Raw genomic sequence first — 19,645 nt, 5'->3', positions numbered from 1 at the left:
CTCCCTTTCATGTGAAAAGAAAAGATTCTGTACTGCCTGGACTATCATAGTAGTGGGATGCTGGGCTCCTCTCCCCCACACTGCTTAATGTCCTGCCTGGACTATCATAGCACCGGGAGGCTGCCTCCCCCTCATTTTATGTCACTAAAAACTCAGTGTTTCTTATTCCTGCATTCTTTATTACTTCATGACACAAATGGGGGGGACACTGCCACGGTAGCCCAGGAAGGTTGGGGGAGGAGGGAAGCAACGGGTAGGATTGTTGCAGGGGCACCCCCCATGAATGGCATGTAGCTCATCATTTCTGCGGGATCTGACACAGAGCAGCTGTACTCTCTGATACACTGCTTCTCTAGTACATTTGCCCCATATTCTAGGCAGGACTGACTCTATTTTTAGAAACCATAAAGGAGGGATTGACTTGGGGAGTCATTCCCAGTTTTGCTTTTGCGCCCCCTGCCGATCTCAGCCAGGGGCACCCATGATAGCAGCAGACAGCACAGAAGGACAGATAACCGTCATCTCATTGTCAATTACACTGGCAGCAGACAGTACAGAACGACTGGTAACCATCTCTGCTATCATGCAAAAGCAAATGAATGCTGCTGTGTAGTGCTGGAGTATCGCCTCTGTCCGCGGCATCCAGTACACATACGATGACTGTAAAAAAAAAAAAGCTGAACGGGCTCCATGGTTGTCGTGCTATGGCGTCTGCCAGGGCAATCCAGGAAAAAAGGGCATGAAATGATTGTCTGCCGTTGCTTTCCCAGAGGAAGGAATGATTGACGACATTTACCCAGAACCACCCGCGACAATGATTTTTGCCCCATCAGGCACTGGGCTCTCAACCCAGAATTCTAAGGGGCGAGGGAGACTGCGGGAACTTTGGGATAGCTATGGAATAGCTATCCACAGTGCAACGCTCCGGAAATCGATGCTAGCCTCGGACCATGGACGCACACTGCTGAATTAATATGCTTAGTGTGGCTGCGCGCACTCGACTTTATACAATCTGTTTTATAAAACCGGTTTATGTAAAATCGGAATAATCCCATAGTGTAGACATACCCCTAGTCTCAGCTGCAAAAGGTCATTTTCTTGCAAAGGTCAATTTGCAGAAAAGAATTAAGTCATTTTTTATTTCATGTGCATTAGCTAAACACAGGGCTAGATCCTGGACTTATCACAAGGCCTGAGTAAGGGCAGCACATAGTTGCACTATCGTAGAAGCATATCAGTGAGTCACAATACAGACCCTGGCCCTCTTTTGTTCAGGGTAGCCCCATACCTAGCACAACTTACCCCCTTGTCTGGACTGGCTCAACTATACTGGCTGATGCACTTGGGAAGTGTGGAGGAGTGGGGATGGGAGACAAGGCAAAGCTCCACCTGTATCTTTTCGCTGCCCACCAATGTAGAAAGAGGAGCAGTAGCCCTGTAGGGACTGTGTCCCCTTCTTGTGCACAGACCAGTGATGCAGGTAGCCCACGTAGGCAGATAAGGGGGATAAATGACCTTGACACCTGCTTCAGACACAGGGCCGGCTCTGGCTTTTTTGCCACTCCAAGCAAACAAAAAAACCCCAAAAAACAACCAGGGTGCAGAGAGGCAAGAGTGGCAAACCAAAACCAAACCAAACCAAAACCAACCCCCAGGGTGCAAACTTTCAGTGCCACTTACTTGGCGGCTTGCGGCTAGCGAGCCTCTGGGTGGTCGGCAGCTGCACTCTGGCTAGCGGGACTCCCTGCGCTGCAGACATGCCCCGGGCAGCGGCGTATGTGCCCCGGCTAGCAGCGGCAAGAGAATGAAGAGGGGAGGCCAGGGCTTCCTTCAGCCTGGATGCTCGCCACTCGGCCCCTCCCGCCGCAATGCCTGCCGGGAGGGCTCCGCGCCACTCCCGCCTGCAGGCGAATTGAAAGTCGTCAGTTGGAGGGGAGGGAAGGACGCGGGCTGCCAGGCTTGCTGCAGACCTGGCAATGGCTGCGGCAGATGGAGCGCGCAGCCTGCTCCCAGCACGGAGCTCCCCTCCTCCGCGCCGCTGCCCCCTACAGTGGCACACTGGAAGTCATTGGCGAAATAAACAAGCAAACAAAAAAAAACACTAGGGTGCAGGGCGGCCGGAGCGGCAAACCAAAAAAAAAAAAAAAGGGAGTCCGTGCCGCCCTAGAATTGGGCGGAAAGCCGCCACTTAGAATCTGCCGCCCCAAGCACGAGCTTGCTCAGCTGGTGCCTGGAGCCGGCCCTGTTCAGACATTACAAAGGCTAACAGGGCATGAGCTCTTGTTTTTGTCTTTGCAAGCGCTCTTTTAAAAATAACAAAAAAAGACACAAATTTCTTTGTTTTGTCTGCAAGACTGTTGCACATCTGGTTTTACACATCTGAACATAAAATTGTTTCCCTGCTTTTTAAAGGAACATTGATCCTTTACTAGTAGACCAGAGTCTTAACATCCCCAGCCCCAAGAAAACACCAACCGAAACAAAACCAAAACCAAACATTGCATCTGATCTGAATACAGCACTTTCAGATACCCATAAGTCCCTGGTCCTGGAAACACTTACGGCATGTGCTTTACATACATGGCTAAACTTGTCACATTAAAGCATGTGCATAAGTGTTTACAGTAGGGTCTAAAATTGCTGATCACAAACTGTTTTGAATTTACATTTGAAATTTGGTGTTGCTGATTGGTAAACTGCAAATAATTAGGTTAGCTGGTTGCTGTTAGTGTACTGTTTGACAGGCACTAACAACTGCTTCCTGCTATCGACAGATGAAGTGAAATGTTTACTGACTTACATGTGGTAGGTGGCAAAGGAACTATTATTTGATACGTGTGCTTGCCGTTAAGAATAATATCAGCCTTATTACTAATGTTTAATAAATACATTTTAAAATAATTAATTGCACTATTTTAAAACTCTTAAGAACAAACTCATAAGTTTTACCTTCCTGAACTAATTCAGTGTCATCGATTTCCTTGGTATCTATGTAGTTTTAGTTTTAAATGTTTAATGAAGAAAAGTGGCAATGGATTACCATGTATTCAGGTACAATTATCTAAGCATTTGCACAGGAAACATCCTCTGTGCTAATAACGGAAATGGAAACTAATTAAAGACAAAGGGCATCAAAAGGGCTATTTAGCATTATTTCAGTTATATTAAACACAACATTCAGTTAGGCTATTGGGTGATAGGGATTAACCCAGTCAGCCAATCTACTTTTCCAGCTACTTTTATGCCTTAATTGAAAATATACCATGTAATTGTTTTTACAGGGGGTTTCCATTAGGTTTGAGAACCTAATGGGTTGACTGTATTTTGCAAAGCAGCTGCTCAAGAGTATTGGTGAGTAACAAGTGCACTGACATTTATTTCATTTAGGTTTTGGGGACAGAGGAGCATGAAAGTAATTTCTCACTTGCTCATGCTCTCTCTGGGTAATCCAAAGAGTAAATAAATAGAAATATCATTTTACTTAGTAGGGAATCACATCCCCTCTGCCATTACTGTGATTACTGCAGAATCCTAGGAATATAGGAATGGATCCAGAAGTCCATCTAGTCCAATAACCTGTCTCTGGCTGGTCTTAGATGCAGAACTGGTTGGGAAAAGTTCCCCCCCCCCCCCCCCGCAGATAATCTTTAGTTTTCACAGAAAAGTGAAATCAGAAATATTTTGACTGAAACCTGGAATATTTTGCTTGTGAAATGCTGCTGCGACGCTTTATGCTGCCATTCTCCTCTCTAGGATGGGCTCCCTGGTCAGACTACATCTCCCATGATGTACCCCAGTCTCCCCTGCCCCATTATGAACAGAGGTGGTTCATACTGGCAGCTGGCTGCAGTGTATCATGGGGGATTAAGTCCAGAGGGGGGACCTGACCCACAGAAGAGACTGGGAGCATGAGGCACCCGAACTACAACTATTATGAGGCGCCACAGTGTTACTTCAGAATCAAAATATTTCAGTTTGGGGGCATTCAGTTTTTCAATAACACCACCAAAATTCTCCCTGAAAAGTGGGCATTTTAAAAAAACAAAACAAAAAACAAACAAAAAAACCCTGTTTAATCAAAAACCCAATTTTCTGCTGAAAAACAGTTCAAAGGAAAATTTTCAACAGACCTTCTGAGAAATGTACAAGATTCCCTTTAATAGACAATTACGGATTAACCTATTTCAACCTATGTCAATTTCTTTCTAATTTTGATTTTTGCTCTGACTGCTACCCAACGAACTGTGGATGTTCTCATTATCTACATTAAGTCACTAACTCATTTTTAAAACCCTAACCTTCTTGACCTCTGTAATGTGTTGTGTCAGAGAGATTTTTCATTCATTGGTTTTAAATGTTACCACGTTCCTGTTTGATGAGAACAGGGTAAATATGAGTGCCCCATTTATCTTCTCTATACCATTCATTAGTAGGTGTATTCTTGTCCCTTCTTATTCATTCTCAGTTTAAACTAAACAGTCCTTTCAATCTGTCAAACCTCTATTCATTTCTGTTGTTTATAACTGAACCGCTATTTCTGCTAAATATGCAAGGATATTTTATTGTTATTATTTATTAGTAGTATTTGTATTACTATAGTGTCTAGGAGCCCTAACCATGGAATAGGATCCTATTGTGCTAAGTGTTGTACAAACATAAAGAGCTGGGCCCCTGCCACAAGGAGCTTACAATCTAAGTAGGGTGCCCAGAACTGAACACAGCATAAAAAAGTTTTCAAAGCAGCATGTATGTTATTTTAAGAGAGCTAACTGTAATATAGCACATTGGAAATGTGAACCTTAAATTTGTTTGTTGACTCAGTTAAAGATGACCTGCCAGGGGAAAATACATGAATCTTATGTCCCTTTCTTTGTGGAGTATAAAGAAAGCCTGAAAGGTTTTTGTTAAAAATTAAAATAAAATAAAGTAATGAAAATTTGTTTTTTACATTCAAAACAAGGCTTTGGAGCTGTGCTCCAGCTCTGCTCCAGCTGCAGGCAAAAACCTGCAGCTCCACTGCTCCGGAGCTGCTCTGCGCTCTAGCTCCAGGCTGTGCTCCAAAGTCCTGAAAAGCCAAGATATTTCTACCCTGGACGATGCTATAGTGACTAGCAAAATAGTGACATTCTGCTATCACAAGAGATAAAGATTGCAAATGGATCAACTGATAGGCTAAGTGACTTTTAGTCAGACTGGTTAATGTTTTTTTTTTTCTTTCTATGTTTTGGTTTAACTTCAGTGCCTAATGAATGCTTGGCTGAAAGGATGTCCTGTTAAAGTGTCCACACTGCTGCAATTTAAGGTGTTGAACCACATAGCTAAGGCCCTCAAAATTCCTCAGGGAAGATCAGATTTGACATTCTGATATTTCTAAAGTAAAAAATGACTAAGTGTTTTGTTTTGTCTTTTTTAATGAATGCCTTCTGGTCTTGTTTATACATAATTAAAAAAGGAGGGGTTGGTAAAAATCATTTAAAAAATCCTTTGCAAGTCACATTTAAACCTCTAATTATAATACCAATAATTCTTTTTAACATGAGGAACAGCAGTACAGCTACATGATACATAAAATACTTCATTTGTTTGAGACTTTTCTTTAAAGACAGTTATAAACCCAAGCACTGAACTGAACCAGATTTAGATAAGAGCTATGCTGCACATCTGAACCTGAGAAAGTGCAGCTGCTATATTTGTTTTTGTGTGAAAGCCATCAATGTCAGCATGGTAATTTCATGTAGATTTGAATACAGGCTTGGATTTTAAACATAGGCCATACATTTTACTGCTTGTATGTGGATCAAGAGCTGCTGGTAAGATGAAAATCAACTTTACTGTATGTGTATGTGGTATCTGTGGGAATACCTAAGCCATAACACACATTATAGGACACAACAGCATTTAGTAATTTAATCTGTTCTTTTCACCAGACCTCATTTATCTCTTCTCTACTTGTGCAGTACTGGAAGTTGTGTGACAGTTCCTCCTCATACTTATCTGCTTTGGTTCTCCAGTTAATGCTGTCACACTCCAGTGTAGCAAGCTCCTGTTGTAGAGTCTTTACAGAAATATTAAAGCAGTTCTAAAAAAAGAGAGAGTACAAGATGAAATAATTATGAGCTGGATCTGCTGCCTACACAACATAGCCAACACCTAACTCTTATGACATTGCTTATGGTTTAAAATACAGAAAACGTTTCTGCTTTATCTTAGACTTAGTCAATTAAAAATAAAATTATTTCAGAGAAAGAATATCTATCCCAGTGTGGGTACCATTAACCATTAAGGGCTAGATTAAGGCATTGATCCTAGCCTATAGAAAGGGGAAACATGGCTGCACCATCCCAGAAACAGTCTAGGACAGGAACTGTGGTTCAGAGTTGTCCTGCTATGAGCAGGGAGTTGGACTAGATGACCTCCTGAGGTCTCTTCCAACCATGATATTCTATGATTCTCTCACCACAGTGAGAGATTATGCCATACTCTATCAAAGAAACTGAGGAACCACCTGATCAGCATCCTATACAGCAAACAGGAAAGCATCAAAGAAGAGCTCTCCAACCTGGAGACTCTCATTAATAACCAAACTTCCATACAAATGGACTTCACTAAAATAAGACAAGAGATCTACATTACTCACTTTACCTCTCTACAAAGGAAAAAGGACTGTAAGCTGTCTAAACTCCTACCTGCCACATGGGGCCACAACCGTGGTACCCCTAACCCACCCAGCAATATCGTCAATCTATCCAACCACACACTCAGCCCAGAAGAAAAATCTGTCCTATCTCATAGACTCATAGACTCTAGGACTGGAAGGGACCTCGAGAGGTCATCGAGTCCAGTCCCCTGCCCTCATGGCAGGACCAAATACTGTCTAGACCATCCTGGATAGACATTTATCTAACCTACTCTTAAATATCTCCAGAGATGGAGATTCCACAACTTCTCTAGGCAATCTATTCCAGTGTTTAACTACCCTGACAGTTAGGAACTTTTTCCTAATGTCCAACCTAAATCTCCCTTGCTGCAGTTTAAGCCCATTGCTTCTTGTTCTATCATTGGAGGCTAAGGTAAACAAGTTTTCTCCCTCCTCCTGATGACACCCTTTTAGATACCTGAAAACTGCTATCATGTCCCCTCTCAGTCTTCTCTTTTCCAAACTAAACAAACCCAATTCCTTCAGCCTTCCTTCATAGGTCATGTTCTCAAGACCTTTAATCATTCTTGTTGCTCTTCTCTGGACCCTCTCCAATTTCTCCACATCTTTCTTGAAATGCGGTGCCCAGAACTGGACACAATACTCCAGTTGAGGCCTAACCAGCGCAGAGTAAAGTGGAAGAATGACTTCTCGTGTCTTGTTTACAACACACCTGTTCTCGGGGACTCTCTTTCTGCCCTGCCACCCCCACCAACATGATACAGTTCTGCAGCGATCTGGAAGCCTACTTTTGCCATCTCTGACTCAAAGAATACTTTCAGGACAACACTGAGCAGCGCACTGATACACAGGGACCCTCCCACAACAGCACAAGAAGAACTCCACATGGACTCCTTCTGAGGGTCAAAATGACAGTCTGGACCTATACATTGAATGCTTCTGCCGACGTGCACAGGCAGAAATTGTGGAAAAACAACATCGTTTGCCTCATAACCTATGTCATGCAAAATGCAATGCCATCCACAGCCTCAGAAACCACCCTGACATTATAATCAAAGAGGCTGATAAAGGAGGTGCTGTTGTCATCATGAACAGGGCCGACTACCAAAAGGAGGCCGCCATACAACTCTCCAATACCAAATTCTACAGGCCACTTCCCTCAGATCCCATTGAGGAATACACTAAGAAACTGCACCATCCACTCAGGACACTCCCTACACTAACACCGGAACAAATCAACATACCCTTAGAGCCCCGACCAGGGTTATTCTATCTACTACCCAAGATCCACAAACTCGGAAATCCTGGACACCCCATCATTTCGGGCATTAGCACTCTCACTGAAGGACTGTCTGGATATGTGGACTCACTACTCAGACCCTATGCCTCTAGCACTCCCAGCTATCTCCGTGACACCACTGATTTCCTGAGGAAACTACAATGCATTGGTGACCTTCCAGAAAACACCATTCTAGCCACCATGGATGCAGAGGCTCTCTACACAAACATCCCACACACAGATGGAATACAAGCTGTCAGGAACAGTATCCCTGATGATGCCACAGCACAACTGGTTGCTGAGCTCTGTGCCTTTATCCTCACACACAACTATTTCAAATTTGATGACAATATATATCTCCAGATCAGTGGCACCGCTATGGGCACCCACATGGCTCACAATATGCCAATATTTTTATGGCCGACCTGGAACAACGCTTCCTCAGCTCTCGTCCACTCACGGCCCTTCTCTACCTACGCTACATTGATGACAGCATCTTCATCATCTGGACCCATGGGAAGGAGACTCTGGAAAAATTCCACCACGATTTCAACAGCTTCCACCCCACCATCAACCTCAGCCTGGACCAATCTACATGGGAGGTCCACTTCCTAGACACCACGGTGCAAATAAGTGATGGTCACATTAACACCACCCTATACCGAAAACCTACCAACCGCTATGCCTACCTTCATGCCTCCAGCTTCCATCCCGGGCACACCACATGATCCATTGTCCACAGCCAAGCACTGAGGTACAACCGCATCTGCTCTAACCCCTCAGACAGAGACCAACACCTACAAAATCTCCACCAAGCATTCTCAAAACTACAATACCCGCACTAGGAAATAAGGAAACAGATCAATAGAACCAGACGTGTACCCAGAAGCCTCCTACTGCAAGACAAACCTAAGAAAGAAACCACAGGACTCCACTGGTCATCACATACAGTCCCCAGCTAAAACCCCTCCAACGCATCATCAGGGATCTACAACCCATCCTGGACAATGATCCCACACTTTCACAGGCCTTGGGTGGCAGGCCAGTCCTCGCCCACAGACAACCTGCCAACCTGAAGCATATTCTCACCAGTAACTGCACACCGCACCATAGTAACTCTAGCTCAGGAACCAATCCATGCAACAAACCTCGATGCCAACTCTGCCCACATATCTACACCAGCGACACCATCACAGGACCTAACCAGATCAGCCACACCATCACCGGTTCATTCACCTGCATGTCCACCAATGTAATATACACCATCATATGCCAGCAATGCCTCTCTGCTATGTACATCGGCCAAACTGGACAGTCTCTACGGAAAAGGATAAATGGACACAAATCAGATATTAGGAATGGCAATATACAAAAACCTGTAGGAGAACACTTCAACCTCCCTGGCCACACTATAGCAGATCTTAAGGTGGCCATCCTGCAGCAAAAAAACTTCAGGACCAGACTTCAAAGAGAAACTGCTGAGCTTCAGTTCATCTGCAAATTTGACACCATCAGCTCAAGATTAAACAAAGACTGTGAATGGCTTGCCAACTACAAAACCAGTTTCTCCTCCCTTGGTTTTCACACCTCAACTGCTAGAAGAGGGCCTCATCCTCCCTGATTGAACTAACCTCGTTATCTCTAGCTTGCTTGCATATATATACCTGCCCCTGGAAATTTCCACTACATGCATCCAATGAAGTGGGTATTCACTCATGAAAGCTCATGCTCCAAAATGTCTGTTAGTCTATAAGGTGCCACAGGATTCTTTGCTGCTTTCACAGACTAACACGGCTACCCCTCTGATATATGATTCTATGGTGTCCCCCAGGTTCTGGCCAGTCCCCTCTCCCCTATTTATGTGGAGTAGTGGCTCCTCAGATCCTGCTCCCTCCCTCTCATGTGCAGACTGGTAACATGGATAACATGTGGAGGGGGAGAATGGGAGTGCTTTGTGTCCCCTTTTCTCCCTTGCACAAATATATAGGGCAAGTGACAATCTTGCCAGGAAGGAATAATGCTTTCCTAGAACAATACCCATTTCACTAGGAAAATTAGTCTCTGGAAGAAGGCTAGAATCTACTAGTAAGATGACATTTTTATTGTATTTCCCTTTTTGTTCTTTCACCATAATTTGTTAATAAAAGAATACTGATGCAAAACCACCTTTCCAAAGTAGCAGGATCTAAAACTTGCATACTTTAGTAGCTGTCAAGAAATCAGCTATTAGGACCTGACCTGCACAAAGAATATCAGGGAGCAGGAAAGCAGATTTTCCCTCCCCTCCGTCCAACATTGACTGTATTCACAGAACTCATAATTAAAAAACAAACAAACACACACACACAAAATAGTGAGATTTCTGAAAAAACAAAACATGTTTTCTCTGCACCACAATGATTCATAAAGTTAGTGAGACTGCAAACAGTAAGCTCCACTTCTCCACAAGACTTCTTTTGGTTTGATGCAAAAGAACAATCTGCAGACAAAATCAGATCCACTACATTAAAAGTATATTTTAAAAACCTAAGTGTGAAAATTCTTAACCATTTTGCTTCCTATTTTTTCTGCCCTCTTTTAGAAGAGTTAATGCTATGTATTAGTTTTTCCCCAGGGCATTAATGCGTTGTATGCACATCTAGAAGTCAGTCAGATAGCTCTAATGCTTCAGGCTATTATATGCAATGCTAGATTTACTGATCTTTCAGATATTACTTACAGGATGCTGCACTGCAGAAAGGCTGTCCACTCCTCGGGTAAGAGCCAGTTTATATAGATGTCCAATATGCGCATGTTTTTCCTGAGTATTAGCAAGGTGGACTCTAGCTTGGTGTGCATCATCAGGGATCTCACTTGTTTCAGGAATCTCCAGTTCTCCTGATTTTTTGAGACATTCCAGCTGGAATATGTTTGAAATAATTTGTTAGAGGAAGTTACACTATTCTCTTCCTCACAATCATATGTTAACATAATAAAATGTGTAGGGGTAGGAGGCACAGAATTTGTGATTTAGATCCAGAGTTTGAGCTCACCAGATTTCAGAGGATTTCAGACCCAGAGTTTCAGTTCAGTACCACAGGTGGGTACATGTTTTTAGTTTGGGGCAAAACAATGACGACAGGTAGTACCAGAAACAAAAAGAAATTAGTTGCAACAGGAGAAAAGGTATATATTTTTAAGAATAAAGATTATTATACTTACTTGTTCTTTGACATGATGGAATTTGACTGACTTGTTGAAGATTTCATCATATTCTGTCATCCTTTCTTTTATCCTCTGATGAAGATGAGCAAGCTCACTTACTTTCTCAGAATTTTCTTTAACAGGAACTCCTTTTAGGGTCAGCAATTCTGATAATTTTATTGTGTATTCAACCTCAGCAGTTAGTTGCTAGCAAATAAACACAATAAATTACTCAGATCTGCAGGAATTACTTTTCATGTATTATTTCATCAATGTAAATTAGTGATAGGGAAACTGTCTTAGAAAAAAATGCTATTCTCTTCTTAGTGTTCTTCTGATTCTAGAAATGAACCTGAACTTTTTAGAAATGGATCTGAACCAAATCCTCAGACCCATAAACTCCTACAGTTAGGAGAGTCTGGACCAGTCTGCATTTTGAGCTATGGACAATCTAGTTTTTTGTTCCCAACTTTTTCAATTTCCCTTGTACTTCAGGATTCTAGCAAGATCAAGAAGTGCAGGGAACAAAATACAATGAAAAGGGATCTTCCTGTAGTATTGACACTCCTTTCTCATTTTCAGATTGATATTAACTCGTTGGATACTAGAGAATTCACAGATGAATGTCACCCTAGGATCTGGAGTTTAGAGATGGCAAATAGGGGTGCTTTGCTAGGAAGCAAGGAGGTCTTCTGGAGGCTGGAAGGCATGAGAGGTGGGACTCAAGCCTGCAGAGCACGAATGAGAGGAATGAGAGACAGAGAGATTTTCCTGGAATCAGGAGTTGTAATGTGGAGGAGGTAAGAAGCTCATGTACAGAAACACCCCAGCCCCCAAGCAGTTCTGCAGCTCCCAAGCATGGAGCTGGGATGTCCTTTTTTTTGGCCTTTGTGCACTGGACTAGTCTTTCTTCTGTATATCCAGCCTTTCCTTGTGCATCATTCCTAATGTGCAGCTAATATTGTAGGTGACATTCTGAGGAGTTTACACACCACAAAAAACAGTTTGCATACACAACTCTATATAGAGTATAAAATGTAAAGCCTAATCCTGCAAAGACTTTTTCCTGTGCACAGCCCCCTGAACTCAATGTAAATGTAAAAGCAGCAAAGAATCCTGTGGCACCTTATAGACTAACAGACGTTTTGGAGCATGAGCTTTCGTGGGTGAATACCCACTTTGTCGGATGCATGCAATGTAAATGTAACTCTTTGCAGAATCAGGGATTTGCAAAGAACTTTCTTTTACTTTGGATCTCACCAATCCAATCTGTTTTCTCACCTGAAACTGTTGTTTCATTTGGTTAAATTTTTGTTGCAGTTCTAAAAAAATCTGAAGATTACTCCCAAGGTCAACTGCTGCAGCAGGTCTGAGAGCCTCCTCAAGAATCATTAAGTTATGAGCAGTCTAAAAAAAATAGTGACACAACACACAAGTACATTTTTATCTGCATTAAATAATTTATATTTCATTTAAAAGTTCATTTTTGTAAGTAAAGTAAAAAAAAATCATCTAAGTTCCGTCAGTAGAATTCCATAGAGTGATATTCCACCTGTAAAAATGGTAGATCCTAAAGGTAATGTAAAGGAAGCTGCAGGGCCGGTGCAAGGATGTTTCGTGCCCTAGGCGAAACTTCAAGCTTGCGCCCTCCCTGTCCCTGAGCCCCCTCCCCTGTGGCAGCTCACCCCTGCCCCGCCTCCTCCCCTAGCACGCCGTGGCTGCTTCACTTCTCCCGCCTCCCAGGCTTGCGGCGGGAGAAGTGAAGCAGCCACAGCGCACTCGGGGAGAAGGCGGGGCAGGGGTGACCTGGGGCGGAGAGTTCCCCTGCGTGCTGCCCCCCCCTTACTTGCTGCAGGCAGCCCTCCCCACACTTCCCTGCCCCGGCTCCCTCCGCCTAAATGCCAGCGGCGACCGGGGCAGCCGAAGATCTGGCTGCTGCGGTCGCTGCCGAAGAAAATGGCGCCCCCAAATCCCAGTGCCCTAGGCGACCGCCTAGGTTGCCTAAATGATTGCACCAGCCCTCGGAAGCTGTCATCTGTCCTAAATTTGTTTTAAAATTATAAATCTCTCTCTCTCTATGGTGCAAATCCTCTGATGTTCTAAAGGGCTACTGAAGACCCTAAGCACAGTGTAGCTGGAGAGATTCACATGCACTAGGGTGAGGGGAAGCTGGAAAAGCAACACACAATGGAACCCATAGAGCTTTCTCTGCAAGAGCTTAGAGAGTGGTTTAGCAATAACTAAGTTGGTAGTATCAGTGGATAAACAGTTAGTCAGATTAACTGGCTAAAACGTGAAATACTGACCACATAGTGGGCTGCAGCCATCACTATAGCTGCTGAAGTAATCTGCAATTTGCCCCTGGGCTAGAGAAAATCCTTTTCTCATTAACCACTGCATAGCCCATTAACTCTGGCTTTGTTCACAGAACTAGGATTTGGTTTACTGGAAGCAATTAATACAGATGAAGTAACCGTTCAGCCACAGTCATGCCAGAGAAATAAATGTGTGATGTCTGGCAAAGTAAATTTAAATGCTTTTCTTTTCAATACAAATACATGATTAGAAAACTGTAATGTGCTTGTAAAAAAACTAAGAAGAAACTCATAACATTTATGAACATTCTATTTTTTTTTCCTAACAATATCTCTTTCAACAAAATATTTGTAAGCTTAAAATTCAGTAGTGGTATCAGATTCCTTTCCCACACCCAAAGTTAATGCTGTGTACTATATAAAGCAGTGGTTCTCAAAATGTTGTCTTAAGGAGAATTTTATGTGTGCACGAAATAAAAATGTTTGAAAAATCAAGCAGTTTACTGCAGCAAACAGAGCTGGCTGAAACTGTTTCAAAATTTCAAATTACGACCAATTAAATATTGAAAAACAATTAAAACACAGGAAGAATTTTCGGAATGTTTCATTCAACAGTAGCAGAAAATAAAGTTGGGGATGTTAAAGGATGTAGTCCATAGCGTGATCTCTGTTGCATAATCTGCAGAATTAAGTGATGAGAGAAACACTGAAAACTGACAGGTGATAATTTCAGACTATTAATGATGCAGAAATGTTTACTAAAACAGTCCTTTTCAAATATGTTTCACTTACTTTTTTAAATTGCTCTTTAAATTTCCAACATTGTTGTTTGATGGACTTTTCTTGATTGATATGGAGCTTCCAGGTTGTCCACAGGTCTGTCAGCTCTTCCTTTTCTTTGTTTAGTTTGTCAATAGTATCTTCAGTTACTTGAAAAACATTTTCCAACTTTAATAGAAGATTCTTATTCACCTGGTAAATAAATGATAAATGCATTTTCATTTTCCCCAAAGAGAATAACACTTTTACAAAAATACAAAAAAAATTTAGAGTTTTTCCCTCAACAAAATTTAAAAGAGAGCAGAAAACAATCAGTCTAATCCAGCCTAATCATTTTGAAAATTCCTGGTTGTTTGTGTGTGTATAAATGCAGTGGTTATAGAGGACTGGGTGGCTGAAGGGAGTGGATACTGGACATGGGAGACATGGGAGGCTGGTTCTTTGGTTCAGCAGTGACCAAGAATTATCGCCTTCTAATGACTGCTTGATTGCCAATTCTTAATGGACAGTATTCAACATCAGAAAAACCACCAACATTGGCATTAATTCACACAGTTATTGGAATGTTCAGCAAAGGATTGAATGGGACTGAAGTAGGAACTATTTACTTATCCTTAGATGATGTTCCCTTTGCACAGGCTGAAACCCTTGTGGGATAACATGAGGCAAATGTATTCAGTACTTGTGGTTTTTTGTCTTTGGTTTTTTTTGGAGGACTCACCTCAGTGACATCATAGAAAACTTGGTAATTCTCTTTACTCTTTTCACAACTCTAGCCCAGAATTTTTCCTCTGTGGAAGGCTGTGTGTGTAAATTATATCAGACATTGATAAAGATTTATAATATACTCCCCAAGAATATACTAGGACCACATTAGCAGAAGACATGTTGGCAGAAATATCTAAGTCTTGGAAGAGGCAATATCAGAGAGTACATCAGCAAGGATAAACTGTGTGGAGACAGTTCTATCATCCATTTTTCTAAAAAGTATTTTCATATTTTCCACTAGTACAGACTGCCTCTTAGTGGATGCAGAGTAAATTGTATATTGCACAAATAGAAATATGAGAGGCTAATGTGAGTAAAATGTGTCTGTGAAAAAAACAGTTCTATAAGGTTATTTTATTTTAATCACAAAACATTTTTGTGCTTGCTTGGCCTTGTCCTGTTAGCCGGAGTCAGCAGTGCAGACTTGTAGAGCATATATGATTGGCACAGCTTTTACAGACTGGCTGGCCAGGCTGAATGTTCTTGATTTAAAATGAGAATTTTCCCTCTCTTAGGTGGACTGTCTGCCATTGCTGGCAAGTCTCACTTGATTGGATAAGAGACACAAAGAAGTAAAGTGACTTTCTCAAGGTCACCCAGCAGAGTAAGGACTAGAACCCAAGTCTCCTGAGTCCCAGCCTCAGACCCACACCACTGTACCACACTGCCTACATTCTCAAAAGATTTTAGAGTTGAATTGATCATAATACCACCTAACACTCATCTAGTGCTTTCTTAGTTTGAACATACTGCACAAATACTCATCCTTGCTGGCCCCCTGTGATGTAGGGAAGTGTTAATTTCTGCCTGGAGACAAACACAAAAAGGCTAACAAGGCCTGCTCAGACCACACAGCATATCAGTGACAGAACTAAGCATTGCCTGCCTCCAATCTGGAGGTCACCACTTCACTTAAAGACCAATGGCCTGAAACTTTTCCTCCTCTGGAGAAACCCATAAGAAGGGGGTTTGGGAAAAAATGTCCATGACGATCTCTTTACACAATTCCTCCCCTATTGTTCCTTTCATGGGGTGGGGTTTCCTGTATCCCAAGTGGAAAAGGAGTTAGGGCCAGCCCACAAAGGATCAGGGATCTGCAAAAGGCCAGGGTTATCTGCATGGAGACCCTGTGCTTCCACAACCCCAGATGGCACAGCTCCATGAAAATCATGCTAACAGAGATCCTGTGGTGGCCCCTGGGACTCTCAGAAGGCACCTCAGTAGGAGAAATAATACCGTCCCTAGCTATATAATCTTTTCTGCTTAAACTCCATAGGGCTGACCTACTTGCTCCTGCTCCTGGCTTCTACGTGTCCAGCCTACTCATGCAGATCCCAGATATGCCAACTGCCCTCCACAAGGTGCAGAAGAGGGTTGAGAGGTGCAGACCTAGCTCTCCTCATTCACATTCTGCATGGGATGGGAGTGATCCATGAATGGAGACTATGGGAGGGATGATCTCAACTTTACATTGTCTACAAATGCATTTTATCCTTATACACAGCTGGATCAGCTGGTCACTCGCTAGCAATTCCTGCATGGCCTGAAGAGGGTTACACATATCCAGGCATGCCCTAATGCACTGTAATGGAAGGTTTTCAAATTCTGAAAGATCAATCTACAAGAATTAGGTGATAATAAAATGTTTAAGCTGCCTTAACTTCCTTTGAAATTTCAAGGTAAAAATAATTCTCACCTAAGAATTTCCTCCCAATTTAACCACATTGCTGTTATTAGGGTTGGAGCCATCAATATTGTGTTTGCTTTACAGCCATGACATCATTATTAGAGCTGGTCAGGAATTTTCCATGGGAATGATTTTTTGATAGCAAATGCAGGTTCTGCAGAACCAAAATTTTCAAATTTGCTAAAAACATTAGTTTTTCTGATGAGAAAATCAACATGAAATATTTTGTTTTGGGTCAATTCAGCCTGAATCAAGATATTTTGTTATATTGAGTTGACCCAAAAAATTTGGTTTCAAATCAGTTAAAAAAATTAAAGGCTATTTTACTAGCATTGTTTTATGGAAAGTGTAGTTTGGGCCTCTTATTGTCTCCTTTGAGTAAGTCTCCCTGGAGGACTTCATCCTCCACAATGCAGCATGGACACATAGGTAGTCCTCCAAGGAGACTGGCTCATAGGAGACAATGGGGGACCCAAACTATGCCTCTCATAAGGCCATCTGCTCGGGAAATGCTGTGTAATGTTGATCTCACTTGAAAAGGAGCCTTTGGAGTGAATTCAGCAAAACAAATGGAAACATTTCAATTTCAGAAATGTCTAAATGTTTTTTTTCTATTGCAAATGTCAAAATGAAATGTTTTGCCATTTCCAAATCAATTTTTTTTAGAATTTCTGTGCTGCCAAGATAAAAAAAACAAAAAACCATTTTGAAAAAAAAAAGTGTCAAAATTTCCCACAGGTAGAAATTCCAAATTTTACTCAGTTCTAATTATGATTCCGCCCTCCGCCCCTGTGACACGCAGTAGAAATACTGTGCCCTGGGCAAGCTCCTCAGGGCATGGGAGTAGGATCCAAGATCTACTCTTAATCTGTCAACGGTTATTGTAGTTTAGTGCATATTTGAAGTTATGATTGTGAATTTAACAATTAATCCTTGCTACGGTGATAACTCAGTGAACTACAGTCTCACCAAATTTAATGAATTAATAAAATCATGCCCCATATCTTGAGTGGAAAGAATCTTCTTTAAAACAATCGGCCACTGAGTATCAGCTGACTCAATCACAGTCTTGTTTTCAGCTTCACTCTTTGTTTGCACAGGCTCAGATTTATAGAATTCCTTCAGACTTTGAGCTTGGTCATTTACCTGCAGAAAAATGCAAGAATAAAAGTACAGGCCTCAACCTCTAAAATCAGACTTGGTGGTAGATTTGAGTAATACATTAATGAATGCTTTCCATGTTTTAAACCACATCTTCCTCTACAGAAAATTGGACTATCATAAAACAAGCAGAAGTGTGTTAAGTAACCCAGAAACCTATTTTAATAGCTGGCAAGTAGGCTAGGAACCAAAGTGAAAAGTTTATTATTCAATGAGAGCTTCTAAGCACACAGCAATATGTTTTTAAGTTGTTAGCAATTTGTTCAATGTCTGTCATCTATTTTGTAAATATAAGTTGCTTAGCTCTATATAATGTGAGGTAACAAAAATTAAGATTAGATAAATACAACACGTGACAAACAAAAAAATATTGAAAGTCAAACATTAGGATATGAACAAGTAAACGTGATCTTGTTCTTAATTAGTGTCACTAGAATTGAGAGCTTAATTGCTATGGCCAAATTTATTTAAAAGATCCTGTTCCACCTCTGTTCTCATTTTAGTTTAAAGCACACAAGGAAAATATTAGTGAATAGTATCAAAGTATTTAAAAACAAGGATCCAAAAAAAACCTAGTTCTATCACTAGCCCAGGTTTATCAGTTACCAAAAGCATATTAGAAATGAAGGGACTGATTATTGTCTCAGCTGGAGTGGTTTACACCTGCATAATTTTAACTCATTTTTTGTACCAATTTAACTACATTTTGTTTTTTCTACCAATTTAATTACATTGGTAGAAAAACCGGACCCTAATGTGGACATAATTATACTAATACAAAGAAATTATATTAGTATGGCTTGGTTTTGGTTAATTTACTGAGGCAAGCTGTACCAATGTTAGCACTTTTATATAGATACCTACCTGACGGGTTGCACTGGTTTAACTACATAGGTGTCTTAAACCAATGTAGTTAAATCCGTGCAAAAACTGCATGCATGCAAATCCTTATGCTTGGGTAAATTTACTGACCAGGGCTGAACTACACACAGTTCTTGCACTGATTTAACTGAGGCCCTTTCTGAGGAAAATTACCTCATTTGGAATAGACTGCAGCCTATAGGCTGTGTAGCTACTGGAGGCCTGCACAGTTTCCCTGCCATAGCAGCCCTAGACAAAGGCTAGACAAAATCCTTGTTCTCTCTCCTTCTTGTAAAATTACAGAATAAAGTCCAGTAATTCAGTAGGGAATCTATACCTCCTTCGCTGACTTTAAAAATGCCACATAAGCTTTTAGAACATCTAGTTTTGAACTAATATTTTTGTTAAGTGTTGTCAGTTCTTCATTTAGAAGGTCAGCTTTGCTAGAGAAAGCTGCCACCTCTGCAGGTTCAAATTCTTCCACTTCATTAATAAGTCTCACAGCTGCTTCCAGTTCATGTGATGTTTCCTATGAGGGCATAAGCATAGAACACAGTACACGGTGATTGGAAAGGGTTTGTGAAAATTCACATCCTAAATGTTTATTTCTGGCACTATTGGTTCTTTCTGTTTAGCCCACCCACCTATATAGCAAAGGAACAACTCAAAATGTACATTAAATGCCAAAGCTAAACATCCCCCTCCAGTGACAGTTTTGAAACCAAACACAAAGCTTGAACATAATAAAATATGCTAATTTTAAATGGAAAAAATGTGTGTCTGAATATTTAAAATCAGTGTAGCCACTTGACAAAAAAGCAATGGAAATTCTGCACCTGGGAACACTGACAGAGGACAAGGGATGTGCCACCCACAACCAAGGTTATGGTCAGTAAGGTCCCATGCAGTGCAAATCTGCAAGCCTCCAAAGTCAGAATAGGAACCAAACAGCA

At 41.6% G+C, this 19,645-nt stretch overlaps 1 protein-coding gene across 6 annotated transcripts in view; it reads right to left on the bottom strand.

Moving 5' to 3' along the window:
• CCDC141 (coiled-coil domain containing 141) overlaps positions 1–19,645 on the bottom strand; it is a 144,008-nt gene that overhangs the window by 27,736 nt on the left and 96,627 nt on the right. For 5 of the 6 annotated variants that reach the window (XM_050968968.1, XM_050968967.1, XM_050968972.1 and 2 more), the window contains exons 12-18: positions 19,030–19,221; positions 17,640–17,816; positions 14,228–14,407; positions 12,402–12,527; positions 11,139–11,327; positions 10,657–10,836; positions 5,930–6,079 (exon numbers count right to left, since the gene is read on the bottom strand). In XM_050968968.1, coding sequence (XP_050824925.1) covers positions 5,930–6,079; positions 10,657–10,836; positions 11,139–11,327; positions 12,402–12,527; positions 14,228–14,407; positions 17,640–17,816; positions 19,030–19,221 — 1,194 coding nt within the window. The remainder of the gene's footprint in view (positions 1–5,929; positions 6,080–10,656; positions 10,837–11,138; positions 11,328–12,401; positions 12,528–14,227; positions 14,408–17,639; positions 17,817–19,029; positions 19,222–19,645) is intronic. The other variant, XM_050968971.1, reaches the window with a different exon arrangement.

Source organism: Gopherus flavomarginatus, chromosome 10 (genome assembly GCF_025201925.1).
Source record: "Gopherus flavomarginatus isolate rGopFla2 chromosome 10, rGopFla2.mat.asm, whole genome shotgun sequence".
NCBI classification, from domain to species: domain Eukaryota; kingdom Metazoa; phylum Chordata; order Testudines; family Testudinidae; genus Gopherus; species Gopherus flavomarginatus.
Note: the sequence above shows the minus strand (reverse complement) of the source record. Positions and strands in the feature narration are given on the sequence as shown.